Raw genomic sequence first — 23,847 nt, 5'->3', positions numbered from 1 at the left:
GGAACTTTCAACTTTTTAATGAGCTCAGTCGCTCTCTTCCCTGCTTTGGGAACCCTGGTTGTGAGAGACTTTATGAGAGTACAGTATGGGGCCACAGAAGGGTCATTTCAAACCTGCTCCTTTTCTCACAGTGCTCAACTGTCAGTAAAGTGCTTGGTGCAAATTTCATATTCTCTCACGATTGTGACTAGGCAAAGTTGTACATCTTAGTATGGAATGCTCCTAAAAAGGTATTTACCATGGTAATCTTCGATATTGCATAATTGCCTATTGTCAAATCTGTGTTAGCTAGTAAGAGTCTGTGCTTAGGGAGAGTTTGATAAAACAGAAACAGGATCAATCATGATGTTACATTTGTTAAATAACACGTGACCCCTGTGGAAGTGGAGGTCTGGCTGTCTTGAGGCCGGGTCTGGTTAAGCTGTCATCATATCACAACAGGACCTTGAACGATCTGTGCTGAACATCTCTTCATGTCCCACGTGGTCAATAATTAGACTGGCTGGTAAATAAATGAAACTCCACTGTTTACCTCTCTGTGGACTTTGCACCACTGACGTACTCAAAATGCTTAATGGGGGGGGGGGGGGGGTTGCAAGAAAGAAAGATAGATAGAAATTTGGTAATTGGAAGGCAAGAGAAAAACTGTAATAGGAAGTAAAACTTGGCATGGTCCTGCTCGTGTCAGGACATCTGTTCTAAAAGTATGATGTAATAGCCTTTGGGAACATCCAAAAAGTGACATGTAATGTTTGTCAGGTTGACTGTCTGATGGTCCTTTCAACAGCTCACTCACTTCTGTGTACAATTGTACAGCGTGTCCCCTTGAGAAAGGCTTGTGATGTGCAGCTGGGGATCCTGTCCAGCAGATGGGGTGCTCACACTGAGCATGCTCCACCATCGGATGCTCACAGAGGGCAACATATGTAGATAACTGAAAACTGTTTTGAGCAATTGTAAAAGCAACCAAGTGACCAATCTACCATAAAATGAAAGCTTATTACGCAACCAATTGTAACAGCAATATCTAATCGATACTATTTACATTTTGTGTCAAGTCAACAAATAAATAAAATATTTTGTTTAACACAGAGGCTACATTTTGAGACACAATGACCTGCATTGTTTTAGAGTTTCCACACAACTGGATTCTTCAATTTGAATGACAATGGTTTGACTCTGAAAGAATGTCTTAGTAGGCATGAACTGACTCTGGATACAAACACAGCCCCTATATAGGTCAGAGAAAAACAACTGTATACATCCGTAATCTATCTTTGCTTTTTATAATGAGGGCCATCCTTGGGTACCAGTCTGTCCTCTGCTTTCCCTCACTTCTATATGTCTATCAACCCCCCCCCCCCACTCACACAAACACAACCAACACACACACACAAAAGTGTGCACACACACACTTCCTCTTTCTCCACAGTACCACATATCTACGTTTAATCTCTCCCTCCTCTCCCTCAGGGTCCCCTCCCTCCTCCCATCTCTCTACATCTCCCTCCTCCCATCTCTACCTCTCCCTGTCTTTCTCTCTGTGCTGCATCATTTCTGCCTCTCCCACTCTGATGATGCGGACGCTGATGTCATCACTGCCTCCCAGCATCCTTGGCTCTGCCTCCTCAGCCATTTTGCTCTAGACTGTGGGGCGTTCTCACAGCGCAGCTCCTGCATCCATAAATCCATCTCTCTACCCATCTGCCCCCCACCCCTCCTCCTGCTCCCTCCTCGTTCCAGCACAGCACAGCTTGACGGACTGACGCACCACTGTGTACCAGGCCGTGCTCGCCCACCCAACCCTACACTGACTAGGGTAGCTCTCTCTCTCTCTATTGCCTTGGGTGGATTCTCCATGAATGGATACACTAAGGGAGGCTGTTAGCTGATCAAGGAGAGGAACAAAAAAACAGAGGGCAGAGGAAGACGGAGGAACCCACTGCGGTCGTCGAGGAAGTGGTGGTGGTTAGGTAAGAAGAGCTATCCTTTTCTAAGATGTTCTGTTCTATGGCGCAGACACACCACGGGAGGTGCTCCTTGGGTTTATGTCTTGAGGGGGTATATAGATGGCCATCTTGTGGCCCTTCTTCATTTCAGGGTGGTAAACAAGGATCTCAACAGGATACTGCGACATGCCCATGAGGTTGGGTTTGTAATCCATGTAACCCAGTCATTAAGAGTTATACAATATTTCTAATTGCCATTGTAAAAGGCAATGTAGTCTACGAATAGTAGGCCTTACTGATTGTCATTTGTTATCTGGACAAAGAAATTGTACCTGTCAAGAAGAGAACAGCAATAAATAAGTGGTACGACTTCAATGACGTTTAGACCAGCCTACAGTTGATGAAATTGAGAGGGCCTGTATCACCGATAGCGCAGTGTTTTTGAGGTGCGGCAGCGCAAAATGGAGGTGACAATATTTACATTGGGCTGTTAGGTACCTATAATGTAAAGATAAACTAGTCTTCCATAACAATATGCAATTCTGTAATCATATAAATTGTGCCATGTAAAAATTTGTGACCCCATAATAATTTGTCTGGATATTGTGGCTGATAAGATAGCCTATTTAAAAAATTCGCGTGGATGAATGGTCAGGGAAGAATCGCGCAGACGCGTTGTTGCCGTTATTGCAACAGTGATTTGATGAAAACGCAGGAATAATTTTGTTGACGCCTCGATGTAGGTCATCAGTAAATATTCTAAATACAAGTAATCTGTATTTACGCACGACAGGTGCATTCGAGCAGATGGAATCGGAATATTAACTGCAGCTCTAACGGGAATGGATAAACAAGGGATGCTACCCAGTGTCCAAGATATCACTCGATGTCACCCAAGCTTATACGTACTAAGCAGCCATTTTAGGCAGTTTTTAAAATCAGGATTCTCATATTGTTGGCTTTAACACGCTACAATGTTGTTTTTCTGTTTGATGATGATTTACATGTTTGATGATGTGTTTTGTTAATCGCTTGATTCATCAGACAGACTGTAGTACCGCGGTAGCCCAAATGAAGCATGAGCGTAACAATTCATATGAAACTAGTGATTTTGTTATATTTAGCGTCTAAAGCAGTCCTCTTCACACCATGAAGGCTATTTCGCAGTTGTCGAGAAGAAGAGATAGACGTCCTGCCTTTATTTTTAGGCTAGTTGCCTATATGAGTTGATGGAAGTGGCAGGCTATTCAAAAACTTTTAACATAATCTGACATTTAGTGACACCATTATCTTTTCAAACCACACTTTACCATCTGTATCCACAGGTGTCAGGTCTGCCTGGCGACAAGCCCACCCTCCTGACAGGTCTGTCCCCGGCGAGGTTTAGGTCCCCACTCAAAGGCAGCATGGCGGGAGCCTCTGTAAAGGTGGCGGTGAGGGTCCGACCCTTCAATTCTCGAGAAACTGGGAAGGACAGCAAGTGCATCATACAGATGTCAGGGAACACTACAAGTGAGTATCATCACAGCATAGGCTTTTGGCTTCAAGTTGAACTGGTATAGCCGACCCAAGCCTCAGTTTTGGCCTCAAATTCTATCTTATTTGTTGCCTGACAAAAATCAAAGCGTTGTACCACAGCATCACTTCTAATCACTGGTTATTGGGTCCCTGAATGAATATGAATCAATACTTTATAGTTCTCCATTGTCTTTGTTTGAGTTCAATGAGCAGTAAAAACATGGGGAGTGTAGTCTTCCCACTTATTTTTTCAAAACATTTCCAGTCCGCTAACCTGAAGCACCGATGTCAACATAAATAATGCATGCTGTTTGATTAAATATTTACCACTAGTGTCTGATTGTATAAGGCATTTAAGATGTATGTTTTTTAGTAAGGTTTTGGCCGGTGATCATTCTAGGATCTGTATCTGAATCCATGTAGGTTATTACATATTTTTTTAATGAATGCTTTTGACACTTATTGTTGTCTGTTTCTTCCACCTTATTGCATATTGGCAGTATTTAAGTAAATTTCGTTATTTAGCAGACAAATCTTATCCAGAGTGACTTACAGTAAGTACAGGGACATTCCCCCCGAGGCAAGTAAGGTTAAGTGCCTTGCCCAAGGATACAACATAGTTTTTCACGGCTGGGAATCGAACCGCCAACCTTCTGATTAATAGTCCGAGTCCCTCACCGCTCAGCCATCTGACCCCCATACATCCACATGGATGTTTATATACATCCAGTTGGTCTTCCCATCAGCCTGGTACATGTGTAAGGGAGTCAGAATGCTGACCCTGCATGGGCCAGTCTGAAGGTGAGGCTACACGGTAGTGGGCAGCGGGGCATGTGGCATGGTGGCTTGGGCTAAAACAATGGATTCAGTCAGTCCATGGCCAGGCTTGTCTGTGTGTGGAGGATGTTGTGACCTCACTAGCGCTCATCTCTCATCACGCAAGCCACAGGGTGCGAAAGGCCTCCTTGTTTATGCGTGGGCTGACACACACAGTCAGCTGATGTGCCGTTGGGTGTGTAAATGTGTGTGTGTGTCTGCAGTGCACCCATTTGTATGTTTTGCACTCTCTGCTGCTCTGTGGCCGGTGGCAGTTTAATGACCTCATTCCCACAGTCTTTAGTAAGCCACAGATTAAGGCCTGGGTATACTTGAATCTTTTATTTGACAACATCAAAATACAACAAGGTCTCTAATTCTCTCTCCCCATCCCATACTGGTGTGTAGATACCCTGCCGCCTCCTTCCACTGGGTCACTGTGTTTCATACAGTGTCTTTCTCAGTAGAGTAGATAGCTAGATAGTAATATGCAGACTGCGGCTCAGGCAGGCTTCACTGTAGAACCAGCTGCATCACCTATTCTGGACACAGCTGCAGCCTCTGGTGTTCAGGTGCCTCTGTGCTCAGGTACACGCAGCTTATAAAGGACTGCTCAGTTTCCTTCTAATGCCTGGCCTTGTTTTAGATTTCACCAGCTACACAGTTCCCCTAAAATGAGGAGAGTGCTGCTTCACATTACTAATCTCTAGTCTCCAGTCTGCCACAACACACAGCAGAGAGAGACATAATAAAACAATTGTTAATAGTTAATTATCTTATTTACTGTTAAAAAATCATAATCTTAATGTGTTTATTTATTGGTGGATTTGTTAGATGTTTTTTACTTGTTATACTGCCCATAAACAGTCAAGAAACACCATAAAGTGCCATATGGTCACAATTAATAGCAATCATTAGCCACATGGAAATACCTTACTTGGTGAATATTGTTCGCTTTGATTTAACATTTCTAACCTCAGTTACTTGCTGTGTCCTTTCAGCGATCATAAACCCCAAGCAACCAAAAGAGAACAAAAGTTTCAACTTTGATTACTCCTACTGGTCACACACAACGGTGAGTTTCAGATTATGCATAAACATTTGAAGTATATAACTATTTTAGTCAAATCAAAGATCTCAAAACACAATTCCTATTTCTTTACATGTCTGTCTGTCTGTGTGTATGTCTGTTTGTGTGTGTGTTGTTCCATGTGCCTGCCTGTGTGTGTGTGTGTGTCTGTGCTGCCCTCTGCCCCCTCTGCAGCCGGAGGACATCAACTTTGCGTCCCAGCAGCAGGTTTACAAGGACATCGGGGAGGAGATGCTGCTGCATGCCTTTGAGGGCTATAACGTCTGCATCTTCGCCTACGGCCAGACCGGAGCAGGGAAGAGCTACACCATGATGGGCCGGCAGGAGAAGGACCAGGAGGGCATCATCCCTCTGGTACTTTAAGACTGACAATACTTTGACTTTTGAGTCAAGGAGATCCAATCCATCAATTCCTTTTCACTGTGAGTTTGTTGCAAAGAATGTGTGTTCTCTTTCTCCTGCAGATGTGTGAGGATCTCTTCACCAAGTTTAATGACAGCAACACCGACAACAGCACATCCTACTCTGTGGAGGTCAGTTATCCCACTTGCAGTCTCTAGGGGATTGAGACCTTTAATAATGCATTGATTTCAATTTTAACTTTAAACTGAAGTTAATGCTAATTTAAGGCTTAAACAATGTGAATCACCTGAGGTTAATTCTCTATATTGGTTCAGAAAATATAAAAATAGCATTTTGATCTAACTGCCAACAGCCAAAAAGAGCATTATTATTATATTATTATTACATTGCAAGATTATTATCGAATCAGCATGATATCGATATGAAAGATATCATTGACATTGATATGTAGTGACAAGGAAATCCTAAACGTGTTGTGACCTGGTGTCCTCTTGCCCTCTACCAGGTGAGCTACATGGAGATCTACTGTGAGCGTGTGCGGGACCTGCTCAATCCCAAGAACAAAGGGAACCTGCGTGTGCGAGAGCACCCCCTGATGGGGCCCTACGTGGAGGACCTGTCCAAGCTGGCCGTCACCTCCTACAATGACATTCAGGACCTCATGGACTCTGGCAACAAGGCCAGGTAACGGGAGAGGGAATGACTGAATGAATGGATAAATGAATGACTGAACTAACAAACAAAAGATTAAACAAACAAACGAAACAATGAACAAACGCCTGACAGAGAATTTAGGTACAGACTAGTTGATGCTGGCAGGACTGAGCCGATAGACGGATGGTTGCACGATGGATGAGTACACGATGGATGAGTGGACATCCTAAGTCTCTCCCTTCTTTCTCCAGGACGGTGGCAGCCACCAACATGAACGAGACCAGCAGCCGTTCTCACGCTGTCTTCAACATCATCTTCACACAGAGGAAACACGACATGGATAGTGAGAACACCACAGAAAAGGTGCAGGCCAAAAAACCTCTAAACTCACAGTGTCATACACGTGTGAAGGAATAGTAACATTCCCCAGTATTTGCGTTATTTTCTTCACCTTGTGACACATGATGATTATTATTGTAACAGGTCAGCAAAATCAGCCTGGTGGATTTGGCTGGGAGTGAGAGGGCTGACTCAACAGGAGCCAAAGGGACCAGGCTGAAGGTGAGAGGATGACCAGATCAGGGAAGGGGTTTTGTACAACTTCACAACACCCTGGTTGGAGTTTAGAGGTTGTTCTCATCTTCTGTTGTAGGAACCTAACTTTCCAAATTTACCATTGCCCTCAATCTTCCTTTTCAGGAGGGAGCAAATATCAACAAGTCCCTGACCACGCTGGGAAAAGTAATCTCTGCTTTAGCCGAAGTGGTGAGAACCTTCCTCATTTCTACCATTTTGGATGAAGTGACCTGATGTCAACTGGTAAAATATTCTAACTTCAGCAGTGTTACAGATTTTAAATTCTGTCCTATTTTTCCTTTTTACAGGACTCGGCACCCAATAAGGTACATTATTTCATCAATTTTTCATTCCTATTTCAACACGTGGTTTTGTTTTGAAGGTTTGAAGAAAGCAACAATGCTTTCCTGACGTGGAAACCTTTGTGTCATTGTGAACAGAACAAGAAGAAGAAGAAAGTGGAGAACCATATCCCTTACAGAGACTCGGTTCTAACCTGGCTACTGAGGGAGAACCTAGGTATGTGCTCTCTCAACTTCCTCTCCGTAGGGAATTACTGAAGAGTTTCCTCTTGGAATGACTTGATCCTATCTTATCAGCTCACATTTCCGCTTCCCTTTACAACTGTTCTTACATTCGTCTACAGGAGGGAACTCTCGCACAGCCATGGTCGCAGCCCTGAGCCCAGCTGACATCAACTATGACGAGACCCTGAGCACCCTCAGGTAAACTTTGGACAAAAGATCTGCTAGGTGAACGCCTGTAAACATAAAAGTAAGCCAAAATGGAGATATTTTAGGAGCCACAAATATCACAAAGATTCGAAAGTTCATGGTGAACATGGAGCAATAAGCAAAATATTCTCCAGAGTACGTTTGATGTTCCGATGTCTCCCTGTATGGCCCTGGGTCCGCCCAGGTATGCTGACCGTGCGAAGCAGATCCGCTGTAACGCCGTCATCAACGAGGACCCCAACAACCGTCTGGTGCGTGAGCTGAAGGAGGAAGTGTCTCGCCTCAAGGACCTCCTCTACTCCCAGGGGCTGGGGGACATCATAGAGAGTGAGTGCCTACACGCAGGGAGAGCCAACGCAACTCTTGTGCACACACACACACTCACACACACTCACATGCTCCGAAGCGCGTGCTCCGAGCACACACGTACCATGCACAAAAGAAAGAGAATCTACGCAGGTACGTGCGTGAGCGTATCTCACACACCTTTCTCTTTCCTCTCTTCTCTCAGCATATCCGGGTCCTGGTCCTGTGATAACTGGTTTGAAATGTGTGTATAAATCTGACAGCCCTGTCCTTTGCAGCTAACAGAATGAAGCTTAGCACATTACCACAGTAGAGTCCTAATTCCCCATAGTGAGTTTTAGTCTCCATATGACCATAAAAGGTTTACTACATAGAGCTATCTTGCGCAGTTGACAGTGAAGGGATGTTATTATCCTTCCTCAAAGGTTAATGTCTTTGTTTTTCTGTTAAGAACTATTTGAACAAGCAACGCTTTTTGGGAGATTATACATTGTTTTTTTCTGTACTAATCACAGACATTTATAAACCATATAAGAAAGAAGCTAGCTCGTGTGTATGACATCATTGGGGGTTGTCATCTCAGTGTGTTTTGTCAAGACTATTCTACTCAAAGTAAGAAGTTACAAGCCAAAATAGCAGGCATGGCTTTGAATTAGTCTCGTTCATCTGCCAGTGCTTTATAATATCACGACCAGATGAAGTTAACGAGAATGACTCAACTTCCCATAGTCTGTGATTCTACTGTGGAGGAGCTGTGCGTCCGACTCTTCATGGGGTGTCTGGCATGGACTCTGCTACATTGCTTCCTAGGCCCTGTTGCCTAGAATCCCTTCCTAATGTCCCTCCCCTTTAGCTCTTACAGCTTTGGATGATGCTGCTTGTTGGCCTCAGGCCCAAAAGACAGACCACTGTTGATTGGCTTGAGAGTAATGTGCTGGATTACCTTTGCTACCAGCCACACATAACATTGCTTTCTTGAGCTTGTAATAATGGATGTACATTGCATTTGAATGTCTGACTAACTGACAGTCTTCATGGCTCTGCGTGTCCCATCAGTTTGAGTTGCTCTTTTTGCTCTGTCTGCTAAGGCTTTGGTAAGCATCTTCCTGCTTCTACGATCCATTTTTTGAGCTTTCTCTTCTTCTTTTTTTGTACTCCCTGTGTTCCCTCTTCTCCTTATATCCGTCTCTCTGCGTTTTTTCTCTCCACCCCAATGTCTCTCCTCACTTCCCTGCCGTCTGCCCCCCCCCTTCTCTCTCTCTCCCACACACGCCTCTCTCTCTGGCAGACTTGTGCGATTACAAGAACTTTGTCAATAATCGCCAGGCTGTCAATCAAAGGGGTGATCTCTCCACAGTGAACCATGCCATGACGGGGATGAGTCCCTCCCCCTCTCTCTCCGCCCTGTCCAGCCGGGCAGCCTCTATCAGCAACCTGCACGACCGCATCTTCAGCCCGGCCAGCGAGGAGGCCATCGAGAGGCTCAAGGTTAGGAGAGGAGGGGCGGAGAGAGAGCGGGATGGAAGAGAGGGATGGGGGAGGGGGTGTAAGTCTGTCAGGCGATCAGTTTGTTGGTCTGTCAGTCAGTCCGTGTTAATCTAGAACTAAATATCGATAATAAAAGAGATGACTTAAGATCCACGGCCCCCATTAACCATAACCACCGTTCCCACTTAACTCCAGGAAACAGAGAAGATTATTGCTGAGCTCAATGAGACCTGGGAGGAGAAGCTGCGCAGGACTGAAGCTATCCGCATGGAGAGGTTGGTGTTGGTGTATGGTGTCTATGGTCCCTTCCATTTCAGTCTCAAAAAGGACTAGGACAGATACAGTATACAGAGGAAGATCCAAACTAGGGCAGAACTAGTATCTCTAACAGTCTCTAAACCGACCTATCATCTCGGAACAGGCTGGTATCTCTAAGAGGCCTCGTATCTAACAGTGTCTGTGTGCTCTGTGTAGGGAGGCTCTGCTGGCTGAAATGGGCGTGGCCATGCGGGAGGACGGAGGCACAGTCGGCGTCTTCTCCCCTAAGAAGGTCAGAGCCCTCAAAAGCACTTCCCTTAGCCACCATCATGACAGCTGTTCAACATTTGACCAAATGGACCCTGGTGATATCGGGATGTCATTTCAAGCAGAGTCCTCTTTGTTTCAGACCCCCCACCTGGTGAACCTGAACGAGGATCCTCTGATGTCAGAGTGTCTGTTGTACTACATCAAAGATGGCATCACCAAGTAAGACCTGGCTTTCTCCGAAAATCTATCTAATGAATCATAGTGCCTCAAATCTGCTAATACAAATAGGTGTGGCCAAAGGTATAGCCTTTAGCCATGTAGCATAGGTGATGGAACGGTCATACAGTGGTGAAAGGCTCTCTCTCTCTCGTGTGCGTCATCATGACGTCATCTTCTGCTTTTCCAGGGTTGGCCGAGAGGACGCCAGCAGTCGTCAGGACATCGTACTCAGCGGCCATTTTATCAAGGATGAGCACTGCACTTTCACCAGCTCCATAGGGCCAGGGGGGGAAGGTAAGACTGGGGGAGAGTGATAACACACATCCAGCAACTGCTCTCCCTTCCCATGTGCCCTGGGTTTTCTGCCCACTTATCTGTGGTCTGAATAGACAAGGATCGGTAGAATCTGCCGAGTCACCTGGTGTTTTACTTCCTGATTCTCGGTGTGCACCAATAGGAATCGTCACCTTGGAGCCCTGTGAGGGGTCAGAGACATACGTCAACGGGAAAAGGGTGACCACGCCCACCGTTCTACGATCAGGTCCGTCCCTTGACACTCCCTTCAAGAAAAAAACATGAAACACGTGTTACGCGACGTTATAAAAAACCCTTGACCTGACCTATGCCCCCCCCCCCCCACCCGCCTCTCTGGCTCTCCAGGGACCCGCATCATCATGGGTAAGAGCCACGTGTTCCGCTTCACCGACCCGGAGCAGGCGCGCCAGGAGCGGGAGAGGACCCCCTGCGCAGAGACCCCTGTGGAGCCGGTGGACTGGGCCTTCGCCCAGAGAGAGCTGCTGGAGAAGCAGGGCATCGACATGAAGCAGGAGATGGAGCAGAGGTACACGCCTACACACTGCACTGTACATTCCCTCAAGCTCAGTGAGAGACGCACTGGAGAGGGAATCGTCTTTTGATACCGTCGAGATCGTCTGAAAAGGTTCAAAGTGGAGTGGATATTTTAATGTCTATTCCCCTTGCAGGCTACAAGAGCTGGAGGATCAATACCGCAGAGAGAGGGAGGAAGCCAGCAACCTGCTGGAACAGCAGAGACTGGTGAGAGAGGCCGCCATGTTAGACACTCACTGGAAGCACATGAAAGCACATGAGGTTGTAGATATGTAGCAAATAGCAGACATGTATTGGGTTGGTGTTCGACAAACCATGTTGTGATGTACAACTGTCTCCATGGGGGTTTATCCCAGGACTATGAGAGTAAACTAGAGGCCCTTCAGAAGCAAGTAGATTCCCGCTACCTCGAGTCTCCAGAGGAGGAAGAGGAGCCTGAAGAGGAAGGTGAGCCCGTCTTTCCCAGTAAGCCATTTTAAATTACGCACTACGTTTCAGATATTACATGAAGGTGATTGAGACTGTCAGACGGTGGAACGGTGGCGTGTGAATATGCGAAATGAATAGTGCCAACGACAGAATAGCATTTAGCAACGACACCCTTATTCCACAGTGCCCTGGACCACGCGAGAGACGGAGCTGGCTTTGTGGGCGTTCCGTAAGTGGCGTTTCTATCAGTTCACCTCCCTGAGGGACCTGCTCTGGGGCAACGCCATCTTCCTCAAGGAAGCCAACGCCATCAGTGTGGAGCTCAAGAAGAAGGTCAGCTGCCACTGATTGTCTTGTAGGCTAATAGGTTGTTAAATGATTGCATCTTTTCTTTGGATTATGTTAAATACTTATTCAGTATTACATTTAGACAGCATAATATAGACTCTATGGTCATTTTTAGGGCTGTTTTAAAAACCTACGGACTGTGTGCTGTACCTAGAAATGACCTAGCACACTAGTCAAATTGGATTTGTCGTAGCAGAAATGTCTCAGAAAAATCAATGATTCTCACATTTTATACCATGAAAAAAATACATTTGGCTCAGAAGAAAATCGATTTGGTCGAACGCAGTAGACCAGGCCAGCCTGTCGCTAACACACTTAGTACCTGCAGGTGCAGTTCCAGTTCGTGCTGCTGACGGACACGCTGTACTCTCCGCTGCCTCCGGACCTCCTGCCCCCCAGCGTGGCCAAGGAGAGGGAGAGACGGTCCTTCCCTCGCACCATCGTAGCTGTGGAGGTCCAGGATCAGAAGAACGGGGCCACACACTACTGGACCCTGGAGAAACTCAGGTAGGTCTGCCTGCGTCTGTATGACCACGTTGAATTCATAGGGTTAATTGGCCCAATCAGTGGAAATACTTTATCATCACACCATGAAAGTGCTTTGGCTGGGGTATGCTGCACTTTTCAGATATACTCAAGATATTTGAGCTTCTCTATTTAAAACTGAGCCCAGTGAAGTTGTTAGTTTGTAAAAACAGCAGTTAAGCAGTATGAACCAGCACCTTTCGTACAGGAGGTAAGGTTTCTAATGACAATTAGCTGTTTCCTGTGGCTCTGTAGGCTTCTCTCATCTCTCTCTCTCTGTTGCTTCCTGTCATCACTGTGTGTTATGGTGCGTTACTGCCCCCTGCAGGCAGAGGCTGGACCTGATGAGGGAGATGTACGACCGAGCAGCCGAGGTCCCCAGCAGTGCGGTGGACGACTGTGACCACGCCCTGACCGGAGGAGACCCCTTCTACGACCGCTTCCCATGGTTCCGTCTGGTGGGCAGGTAAGGCCCGGGCCCTCCTTCCATGCACCGCTCACCGGAAAAAGAAACCAAACTAGAGACTAGAACTAAGCCGTTTTTAGGACACTGCATTTCAATGAACGTGATTCTGACCCTGCCCGTTCTCTTATCCACCAGGGCGTTTGTGTACCTGAGCAACCTGCTGTACCCTGTCCCCCTGGTGCACCGCGTAGCCATCGTCAGTGAGAAGGGAGAGGTGAAGGGCTTCCTTCGCGTGGCGGTGCAGGCCATCTCAGGTACTGCAGGTCAGGGTGGATGCAGACATCTGCTGTGGTGAGGTTGATGAGGCGTTCCCCATGTTGTTGGATGAAGGGGGATTGAATGTGGAACCCCTCCTCTCTCCTCAGCTGACGAGGAGGCACCAGACTACGGCTCGGGGGTGAGGCAGTCTGGCACTGCCAAGATCTCCTTTGAAGACCAGCAGTTTGAGAAGGTACCAGAGTGGAACTGTTTGGAACTGTGTTGCAGTTAAATGAAAACACTGAAATAACCATTCGATTAAATACAAATGGTAGAAAACCAGAGATTCCAGAATGTGTAAAGTATTCCAAAATGTGGTCAATTGAACTGGGATATAATGGATATGGTGCACAAAATTGAGGTTTTTCCGTGCAGCTCGTGCCAGTGTGTTGAGGTATGGTGTACTTCCTGGTCAGTTTCAGACGGAGTCATGTCCAGGTGTTATGTCCCACTCCAACACCTCCCAGGAGGAGCTGCGCATCGTGGAGGGGGAGGGCCAGAACTCAGAGATAGGAGTGTCTGCTGATGAGGTCAACAACAACACTTGTGCAGGTAAGGAAAACGCCCTGGTCTACATCCCATAAACGGTACTTGGATGGAGAGAGATCTATGTTATCTGACCTTTGTGTGCTGGTGTGTGTGTGTTTGGTCCAGCCACTCCAGAGCCCCCCAGCAGCCCTCTGAAGGGGATCTTGGGCCCGGGTCTGGACCTCCCCCTGGAGCTCTGCCAGGAGAAGGCTCTGTCCCACCTGAGGATCGGCAGCACCTTCACCTTCAGGGTCACCGTGCTGCAGGCGTCCAGCATCTCCGCCGAATACGCAGACATCTTCTGTCAGTTCAAGTAAGTCCACACAACCTATTCATTCTTACTCTACCTTTATTTAAACTTTAGCTCAATGCCGTGAGCTATTGGGATTGAGATACAGTGGAAGGATATTGAAAGGCAGTATTTCCATGACTTGTAGAGGCTCTGATAGTCACAGTAATTGTTATGGTTTGGCTTCCTGCAGCTTCATCCACCGTCATGACGAGGCGTTCTCCACTGAACCCCTGAAGAACACAGGCAGAGGACCTCCACTTGGCTTCTATCATGTCCAGAATGTAAGCACTTCATGCAGTGGAACAAAGACGGCAACAATCGTGGCCTTTTTTTAATCGCTGTTCAACTGCAGATGTTTAACTACCATACCAGAAGTTTGACTACCATGCCTTGTGATATGGTTTGTTTTGTCACCGGGTTAGATCACAGTGGAAGTCACCAAGTCGTTCGTGGAGTACATCAAGACTCAACCAATCGTCTTTGAGGTGTTCGGCCACTACCAGAAACAGCCTTTCCCGCCCCTCTGCAAAGATCTCATCAGGTTAGGAGACCTCAAACCTTCCTTATCAACCTTAATCATGCTCGATCCTCTCCTTGTTTCAAAGCTTTCGTTTGTCAAGACCCGTGGGACTGTTTCAAGTTTAACAGTGAGGTTTATTCTTTCAGTCCCCTTCGACCTTCAAGGAGGCAGTTCCCCAGGGTTATGCCCTTGTCCAAACCAGGTGAGCGTTTCTTTACGAGAGCATCCTGGGCTGTTTCCTGCCCTTAAGTGCCAACTAGGCCCTGAGACTGTCCCCTGCTCCTCTATCCTAGTGCCGGCCACCAAGCTGAACACCCTGACTCGCTCCACCGCCGGACCGTGTCACTCCAAATATGACCTCATGGCCTTCTTCGAGATCTGTGAGCTGGAGGCCAACGGAGAGTGAGTGCACCCCTACTGCTAACACCTCCCTTTATACCTTACCCCTCAAACCACACCTCCCTTTATACCTTACCCCTCAAACCACGCCTCCCTTTATACCTTACCCCTCAAACCACACCTCCCTTTATACCTTACCCCTCAAACCACACCTCCCTTTATACCTTACCCCTCAAACCACGCCTCCCTTTATACCTTACCCCTCAAACCACGCCTCCCTTTATACCTTACCCCTCAAACCACGCCTCCCTTGATACCTTACCCCTCAAACCACACCTCCCTTTATACCTTACCCCTCAAACCACGCCTCCCTTTATACCTTACCCCTCAAACCACGCCTCCCTTTATACCTTACCCCTCAAACCTCTTTTTCCTGAACTCTGAATGACATTCAAAACAATTTCAAGGTGACCAAAGACAAAAATGTATATTTTATCTGTGGTTTTCTCTGCTCTTTCCCTGCTCCCACTCATTGATTGTGAGGGATTCAAAATGTCGAATTATATCAATGACATACTGTGGCTGGTGGTCTGGTCAGTGTGATGAGTGTGTCTGTACTTCTCCACAGCTACATCCCTGCCGTGGTGGACCACCGAGGAGGCATGCCCTGCCACGGAACCTTCCTGCTCCACCAGGTCAGCCCTGCCCACCCACCTGGACATGTTACACAGCACAACGTTCACTTCCTGTGTGATGTTCACATCCTGTTTGATGGTGTCCTCTCCACAGGGAATCCAAAGGAGGATCACGGTTACCATAGCGCACGAAACAGGAAATGATGTCGAGTGGAAGGAGGTTAAGGAGCTGGTGGTTGGTGAGTGTGGAGGAGGACCGGGTTGGGAACTACCTGTGCATTAAATACAGTTCCTCTATGTGAGCTTTTGTCATCCAAACATTATGTCACCATAACAACGATCGTTTACCCTGTGACAGGACGGATCCGCAACACCCCAGAGGCGGACGAGACCATCATCGATCCCAACATCCTGTCTCTCAACATCCTGTCTGCTGGCTATATCTGGCCCTCGCACGACGACAAGTACGTCTCTCTCTCTCTCTCTCTCTCTCTCTCTCTCTCTCTCTCTCTCTCTCTCTCGCTCTCGCTCTATCTCCTCCACAGCTCCATTCCATGAGGAGTCGTGGATTTCTTCTTTCACATTTGCGATAAATAGCATGACTTATCCAGCTTTTCGCCTAGTCAATGTTGCAATATCCACCCCTCCCTCCCCCCCTTCCATAAATATGTCCTCTATTCTCTCCCTTTTTAACTCATAACCTGTTGCTTCTCTCTCTTTATGCTTTGCCTGTGACAGTGTTTCCCTGGGAGATGACCATAGGTATAATACTGCTCTTATTTTCATAGCTCCAACTACTTCTGTCAGCTCTTTTCACTGTTTTCACAACTGCTTACTTTCTCCTTTACACACACCCACACCTAGACAGGCACATGGTAACTATCTCGACTCTCACCCGCAGGACGTTCTACCGATTTGAGGCAGCGTGGGACAGCTCCATGCACAACTCCCTCCTCCTGAACCGCGTGACTCCCTACGGAGAGAAGATCTACATCACCCTCTCGGCATACCTCGAGGTAAACACGACACACACCGCCAGGGGCCTGAGCACTATCCCTGCAGGTCTCTCGTAAGACCGTTCCAGCTTGCGCCGACGTCCCCTGGAAACGTCGTCGTTCCGTTTGTGCAAGGTCACGGTGTTGGGGTTGTGAAGAGGTATCCGAATGAGGTTCTCACCCTTGGAGCCGTCCCGCTCTCTTGCAGATGGAGAACTGTACTCAGCCCACGGTGATCACCAAGGACTTCTGCATGGTGTTCTACTCACGGGACGCCAAGCTGCCCGCCTCCCGCTCCATCAGGAACCTGTTCAGCACGGGCTGCCTGAGGCCCTCCGAGAGGTAGGCTCAGCTGTGGAACCCTGACCACAGCTCGCCCTCTGGTCAGCCACACGCCAGGCCTGGCCAGCCCTGTAGTGGCTAGGCTCTGTGTAAACACATCCGCTCCATCTCTAAACGACACCAGCCCGACCTGAAGGAAATGTTTGACTCGCCCTCTTCTCCTCTCCTCAGTAACCGTGTGACTGGGGTGTATGAAGTCAGCCTCTGCCACGTAGCTGACAACGGGAGTCCAGGTGAGAGCTGCTGTCCTGAGATTCAGACCTGCGGTGGGGTTGAGCGAAGAGAAGGACCGTGTGGCGAGGCCGTATTCAACTCGCCCTGTGTCCACCCTGTCCCCCCAGGCATGCAGCGGCGACGCAGGCGCGTGCTGGACACCTCGGTGGCGTACGTCCGCGGGGAGGAGAACCTGGCGGGCTGGAGGCCGCGCAGCGACAGCCTCATCCTGGACCACCAGTGGGAGCTGGAGAAGCTCAGCTTACTGCAGGAGGTGAGGGGTCCGATTGGTGGGTCCTCATTGGGGGTGGGGTGAGACTGCAGGCTGGCTCCAATCACGTTTTGATACTGATTAGCGGCAAAGAAGAGGTGCCGGCATTATATTTTGGGGTGTCTCATCCATTCTTTGTGTGTGTGTGTGTGTGTTTGCTCAGGTTGAGAAGACCAGACACTACCTGCTCCTGAGGGAGAAACTGGAGGCCACCTTGCAGGCCGGACAGGACGTGTTGTGCAAGAGCAATGACATCAGCGACTTCGCCAAGAGCCCTGTCTTCAGCCATAGCCCTGGGGGCATCCCCCCCCTGGAGAGCCCCAGCCAGAGGCAGAGGGAGCTGGCTGCCAAGGTGACTACCAGTCCCTGGATTCTCCTAGGCCCCACGCATACCCTACGTCCACTCCAAGTCATGTCATAGAGACATCATAAATTGCACAACGCCTCGTGGTTGTACTTATACTTGTATGGGATGGATTTGAGGTTTTCACCTGATTGACTTGTTTGTTCCCCCCCCCCCCCCCCCACCTCTCCTCCTGTGCCAGTGTCTGCGGCTGCTCATGCACACCTTCAACAGGGAGTACAGCCAGGTGAGCAGCAGTGCCAGTGAGAGCAAGGTGAGCCCCAGCCCAGCCCCTTATTAATGCCCCCCTCCAACTCACTTCCACTCACCCTGTCCCGTCTCACAAGAAACCCCCCCGGACCCCCGAAGGCCAAAGCCCATTTTTCTACTCATCGCAATTCCGCTCCCCTTCATTCAGTCATTCCTTTCATTTCTCCTGGCCGAGGATCATCTGTCATCATCATCTTAGCCCCCTCCCTCCCTCCCCGCCCCTCCCTCCCTCCCCACCCCTCCCCTACCAACATGGCCTCTCATCGACCACACCTTTGTGTTATCCCTAGGAACCCATGTTGTGATTCACCTCGTCACCTTACTCTGCTCATGTTGCCCAACTCCCTCTTATTTTGTTGCCCTTCCTGCCTTCTTACCCGCCCGTCCCCCACCCCTCTAGCCCCTCCACCCCTCTAGCCCCCCTCCCTTCTCCCCCAGAGTATGGCAGGCTTCTCTTTTTCTAACATTACTACGGCATGTTCGATTGGTGAACTAAAGCAAGGGGCGCTCGGTTACCTTTGTGTTTGTCGTTGTTGTCTGGAATTAGCATTAGTCTACTTTGCCGGTCCTCAAAATAAGATACATAAGAACCACTGACTTACAGAAAATGTTCTCAATGTATGTGCGTGTTTGTGTTTGCTTATATGTTTACATGTGTTTCTGTGTGTCTGTTTTTGTTTGTACTTGTGTCTCTGTGAATTTGTTTGTGTTTCTACGCCTGCATGTGTGTTTGTTTTGTATGTTATTGCATGTCTCTGTGTGTGTCTCTGTGTGTATTTGTGTGTGTGTGTGTGTGTGCGTGTGTTTTTCAGCTGTCTGAGATGTCAGCATCGCTGATGAGGGAATCCTCCTCCTCCGGACTGAGCACGCTCACTCCATCCTCTACTTGTCCCTCATTGGTCGAAGGACACTATGACATCAGGTTGGTGTTAGTTCCCCCTTCCCCCCCCAAATATTCCTGTTCATCCAAATCATAACCAGGAAGTCTGTGAGGCCATTATACAATCAATTCAAAAAGTGTTATGAAGATGGTGAGAGTGGTGGTGTGTGGTGTCCAGACACACGGAGCCCAGCTCAGGAGCCTCCACCCCAGACCTGGACCCCTACAGCCCCGTGGACAGGAAGAGAGCCTCCCGTGGCTGCACCTTTGTCCCCGACATCCAGGAGATCCGTGTCAGGTCAGAGCCCTCCCTCAACCCACTACGCACTGCATCATGATGGAACATGAATCTGGGATCAGTAGGAAAACACCCAGAAATGTACTGCTGCTTATTAAATATAATGTATACATATATATATTTGTAGCACATACAGCATATCTGCAGCACAAATTCACAAGAAAAAACACCTTGAAGATAGTATTTGTGTCAAGAATCCGGGGTGCCTAACACTTCTGCACAGTATTGTATATATATTTGACCTTTGACCTGTCCCTGTGTCGTGCGGGGCTGTAGTCCCATCGTGTCTAAGAAGGGCTACCTGCACTTCCTGGAGCCCCACACCAGCGGCTGGGTGAAGCGCTACGTGGTGGTGCGCCGGCCCTACGTGTACCTGTACCGCAGCGAGAGGGACAGCGTGGAGAGGGCTGTCATCAACCTGTCCTCCGCCCAGGTGGAATACAGCGAGGACAAGCAGACCCTGCTCCGGGTAATACTCGCCGGGACTACTTTGTTACACCATAACGACACCTCACAATCAATCAAGCAGCACCGCAAATGTGTTTTGGAGCAGTGGGATTCTGGCTGTTTAAGAGGTTTTTGTGTTTGGCGTGGAGATGGTATTGAATGATGAGGTGAGGAGGATTTCAGGATGGATGATTGGTATGATTGATATGGTTGTTTGTCAGTGTGTGGGTCGTGATGGTTCTTTGTGCCTTAGACTCCAAACACCTTTACCGTGTGCACCGAGCATCGTGGGATACTGCTCCAAGCCAGCAACGACAAGGAGATGCATGATTGGCTGTATGCTTTTAACCCTCTGTTGGCTGGAACCATCAGGTGAGGTGATCCCAGTATACAATATCTCACTGCCCTCATCACCTTGGCAGACCATTGATCTGTTTCCACAAACTCAAACCGCTAACCGACCTTCTACTCCCCTCCTCAAGGTCTAAGCTCTCCAGAAGAAAGTCGGGCCAGAGGATGTGAGGAGTGCACACCCTTGTTGGAAAGAACAAACAAACACAATCTAAAGGCTTAACTGACCCCAATAACCCTCTTATGTATATAGGTCCCCTACTCTGTCCTTCGCACCCATCCTAGCTCCCCCCCCCCACCCCGAACCCCTCTGCAACCCCCCCGGTAGCCACCTCAGAACCTGCACGGTGTGTCCTGACCCCTCATGCTGTCTCTCCAGTGCCCCAATCCAACTAAGACCCATAGGTACTCATGTTAGACTAACCCAAGACTGGCCCACCCAGTGGGGCTTACCTCTGCTAGGTGTTCGGCCTGGTTGTGATGGTCCTCTGTCATGTGCATGTAGAATCGACAGTTCCCTAGACCAGCGGTCATTGTCAGAAGATAGGTAAAGAAGATTTACACGGCAAGACCTTGTTGATAGCAGACTAGTCTGACTTGTTGCCATTTCCAGTGTCATACATCCCTTTGACCTGTATATGATGCCCAGTCCCTAAACTGTTCATGTATTTCTTATTAACGCTGTAGTCACATGATAAAGATAGTGGTGACATGGTATATCCCTTTTATAGCCCTCATAAGACATGTCTGTGTGTGTTTAGTGCAGGAAACATAGCAGTACTTATCAAGCTCATTCTTATCTGAACAGCGTATACACATTACTGTACCTGTGGAATGGTTGGGTTCTACAGCCCATGTAGACGTTGCATCAGTTTCATATTGGAGGTTTGAGACAGCATATGGTGGAGGTTTTGGTCCGTGTACCAAGAGATTCCTGGGTTTTGGTGACAGGTCTGTATCAGGACATAGGGACCTTAGAGGGCGATGGGGGAGCTGTTTAGCTTCCATATTTACATGTTGCTCACTGTGTTGACTTGTCATGTAACACACACTGCCTAACTTACCAGTGAATTGTGCCCTTGACTTGTTTCCGCCTTGTGTAGTTTTGTACAAATATTATTTGTATCTATACACAATTGAATTCATTTTTTTTGTGATGTGTTTAAGTTGAATCACTGACCAGTTTTGTCGCATGGCACTTTATTATCTTGAGTTGATGTCTCGTTCATTTACTCAGTTGTTCTAACCAAAGCGTTTTGGTCTGAGACAGAAAACGCTCTCTCATATCAGCGTGACATAGATTGTAATCCCCGTCAATGCCCACCACGTCCACTCCTTTCTTCTGACCCCGAATGTCTGCTTTGTTAGTTCAGTATACTGGTAGGAAGCACCCAGAGCAGCTACAATGAAGGTAGGCGGGAACAAGGTCTGTTGATGAGTTTGTGAAATAGCATGGACCTGTATTCCAGTGACAGGGAGAAGGAAGAAGTGTGAAAGTGCATTGATATGCTCCAGGTAGTGCCTCCCTCTCTTCTCTGGGTTCTGTTCTCCAGACATATTATCAACCTCTGACACATCCTTCCTAGTGCTACTACTGCTATGTATAGGACATTTTATTCACTGTACTATGAACCTGTTTATAATTGATACAGCGTATCCATATTATCCTTCAGGCTGAATACTATCCATATAGACTAATACCATACATATAGGACGTGTAGTACAGCTAATCGTTGTGTAAAGTTGCATATAAACATTCCTTGCTTTGCTTTTTTTTACGGCCTGGTGCTTGTATCTGAACCTACACAGTATAAACCTCCTGATATTATATGAGATCCCATCGATGTGGATTTGGGAAGTGGTTTAATGTTTCTGAATCCATACTCTTACCAAGGTGACCACTACTGTCTAAAGTGTGCTGTATGAGCGATAGACATGTTAAATACATATTTGCTAGCAGTTTGCACAAAGGCAATTTACAAACACTAATGGCATCGAAGTCTGGTGGTTCTGTGTGAATACGATGTTGCCAGATGATACTGTGAACTTGTGTCCAAGACGTGGCCAGACAACCACAGGTTTGTATTGTGATTTGTTGTCCTTGTTGATACTGCGATGGTCAATATTTGGTTCAATATACAGTTGTGGGTCTCAGTGTGCCTCAGGCCAGCCAACCTGTAGAGCATTCTCAGTTCCCCATGACTGAAGGACATGATGTCACTCAACACAGTTCATGGTCTTGATTTAGCAATATGAAAGGACTTGTATCATGTTTTTGTCAGAGTGTAGTGCAGTTTAGTGGTAATGTAGCCCAACAACAAATACATATTTCCAGTTAGTTTCTGGTCACCTTGGTTTATATTGTATGACTTTTTATGTGCACTGGTAGTTGTTATGTTGCGTGCTAGAACAATGAAAAAATACATAGCTTTATTTATGAATTCCTGTTGCTGTTCAAAGACGGATATGATATGTTGGACTATTTACCAAATTATAAAGAAGCACGAGTTCTCATTTTGATCAAATATCATGATTCTTAAGCTGAAGCTTGTATAGAAAGATGAGGAAGGGTGGTTCAAATCCTTTGAAAGAGAGATGTCTTGTTCGAAGGTATGCTTTCATCACTTCACCATCTGAAACATTTACTGTACAGTTGACCAATGACTTTGTCTGCTTTTTATTCCAAACATTAGGATGTCTGGCTTTACATCATTTAAAAGGAAATCACATCACAAGTTGAAAAAAAAACAATATTTCTGTGAACTGGTTATACCGTGTAAAAGATTATGGGTAGGTTCTTTTGGATTTTTTTTAATTTTTTTTATTGCCATATTTTGGGATCTGAGCATGTAGATCCAGCTCCCTCACTACACCTCTCTCTCTCTCTCTCTCTCTCTCTCTGTATGTCTCCCTTTACCTCTTTATCTATCTCTCTCCCTCTCTCCTCTCTGCTTGCTATTACTGTAACGTCAGGTTTCTTCAGTTCGGTCCTGTTGAGAAACCCCCTCCATGTAATGCCTCTCACTATAGCTTGTCATCGGCGGTGTCTTGTATATAAAACCTGATTGCTGTGGTCAGTCCAATCACACGAATCATGTTAACCCTCCCTTCCCCCTTTCTACCATTAGAATAACTGGCCTGTGATGATGATGATGTAATCTCAGTTCTCTGCTCACGTTCTCTTTGAGTGTACTGGAGTTCTGGTGTCTTCTAATGTTTGTGGACAGGTAACAACGTTGTCAAAAAAAGTTAAATAAATGTGAAACTTATGCAACACTTTCTTGTGTCGTGTGTGTGTGTGTGGATTTTGCCTTTGTGTGTTGTTGACTTTCACTCAGTGGGTTTGTAGATCTGATAGATTTACAGCAGGTAAAATGTATTACAGTGTTCAAACGACTTGTTTTGCTTAAGGTATGGGATCCCCTTCCCAGCCCATATCATATATCTTATGTTGCTTCTGAATCTTCTCAACTTAGGTAAGATTTGATATCCTTAAAGATACCCCTGTGCACCCTGACAGGTGACCCCTCTGAGCAGGACAGTGTTTCTGTGTTGGTGTGGCCGAGAAGTCCGCACCTGTGAGGGCTTCCATTATTGATAATGCTCTCAGCACAGGCTGACCATTTAGACTAATCCTTTAATAACACAGACATAAACCCTGTGCTTATTATTTGACACAATGGGTCTGAAAGAAAGGGTGAGGAGCACCTGTCTGTGGACTGCACAGATGAAGTTACACACCCGATTGAGAGATCAGGGCCTTTGTGATTTGTAACTAGTTTGGAAAGACATTCTGTTGTATGTGTAATGAATATTTCACTGTGTCTGTGTGTGTGTGTGTGTGTGTTCATTCTTCTGTGTGTGTGGGCTCATGTCTGTTCACATGCGTGCATACCTGTGTGTGTGTGTGTGGTTGTGTACACGCCCACTTTAATACAGGCGTTCACTGCATTCCCATTCTACACAGTGTGCCTGCCTGTCAAGAGGAAAAAGCTGTTCTGATGTAT

At 47.1% G+C, this 23,847-nt stretch overlaps 1 protein-coding gene across 9 annotated transcripts; it reads left to right on the top strand.

Moving 5' to 3' along the window:
- Nucleotides 1-1,732: 1,732 nt before the first annotated feature.
- On the top strand, nucleotides 1,733-23,106 carry kif1ab (kinesin family member 1Ab). Of its 9 annotated transcripts, none has more exons than XM_067252342.1 (49): nucleotides 1,733-1,973; nucleotides 3,275-3,461; nucleotides 5,285-5,358; nucleotides 5,548-5,727; nucleotides 5,838-5,906; nucleotides 6,242-6,420; nucleotides 6,642-6,753; nucleotides 6,874-6,951; nucleotides 7,090-7,155; nucleotides 7,275-7,292; nucleotides 7,407-7,485; nucleotides 7,613-7,691; nucleotides 7,885-8,027; nucleotides 8,212-8,250; nucleotides 9,364-9,494; nucleotides 9,690-9,769; nucleotides 9,969-10,044; nucleotides 10,162-10,241; nucleotides 10,429-10,535; nucleotides 10,699-10,782; nucleotides 10,902-11,082; nucleotides 11,225-11,297; nucleotides 11,447-11,537; nucleotides 11,704-11,852; nucleotides 12,196-12,374; nucleotides 12,721-12,858; nucleotides 12,994-13,112; nucleotides 13,224-13,309; nucleotides 13,533-13,668; nucleotides 13,771-13,957; nucleotides 14,127-14,217; nucleotides 14,359-14,477; nucleotides 14,603-14,658; nucleotides 14,750-14,858; nucleotides 15,424-15,490; nucleotides 15,585-15,669; nucleotides 15,789-15,894; nucleotides 16,169-16,192; nucleotides 16,332-16,446; nucleotides 16,634-16,767; nucleotides 16,939-17,000; nucleotides 17,109-17,254; nucleotides 17,415-17,603; nucleotides 17,797-17,868; nucleotides 18,677-18,786; nucleotides 18,923-19,042; nucleotides 19,319-19,511; nucleotides 19,743-19,861; nucleotides 19,972-23,106. In XM_067252342.1, exons 2-49 carry the CDS (start codon nucleotides 3,356-3,358, stop codon nucleotides 20,009-20,011), a joined length of 5,076 nt encoding a protein of 1,691 aa, XP_067108443.1. In that variant the 5' UTR covers nucleotides 1,733-1,973; nucleotides 3,275-3,355; the 3' UTR covers nucleotides 20,012-23,106. The 9 variants fall into 9 exon arrangements, with proteins under 9 accessions (XP_067108443.1, XP_067108442.1, XP_067108445.1 ...); XM_067252341.1 differs by having other exon boundaries at nucleotides 11,447-11,555; XM_067252344.1 differs by lacking the exon at nucleotides 8,212-8,250.
- Nucleotides 23,107-23,847: the final 741 nt, after the last annotated feature.

This window comes from Osmerus mordax, chromosome 16 (genome assembly GCF_038355195.1).
Source record: "Osmerus mordax isolate fOsmMor3 chromosome 16, fOsmMor3.pri, whole genome shotgun sequence".
NCBI classification, from domain to species: domain Eukaryota; kingdom Metazoa; phylum Chordata; class Actinopteri; order Osmeriformes; family Osmeridae; genus Osmerus; species Osmerus mordax.
This window is presented reverse-complemented; position numbering and strand designations above follow the sequence as displayed.

Coding starts and splice junctions, on each gene's coding strand:
- kif1ab (XM_067252336.1), top strand. CDS start 3,356: ATGGCGGGAGCCTCTGTAAAGGTGGCGGTGAGGGTCCGACCCTTCAAT. Junction 6,952..7,089: donor CCAAAGGGACCAGGCTGAAG/GTGAGAGGATGA, acceptor CTTCCTTTTCAG/GAGGGAGCAAATATCAACAA. Junction 13,669..13,770: donor CAACAACAACACTTGTGCAG/GTAAGGAAAACG, acceptor TGTTTGGTCCAG/CCACTCCAGAGCCCCCCAGC.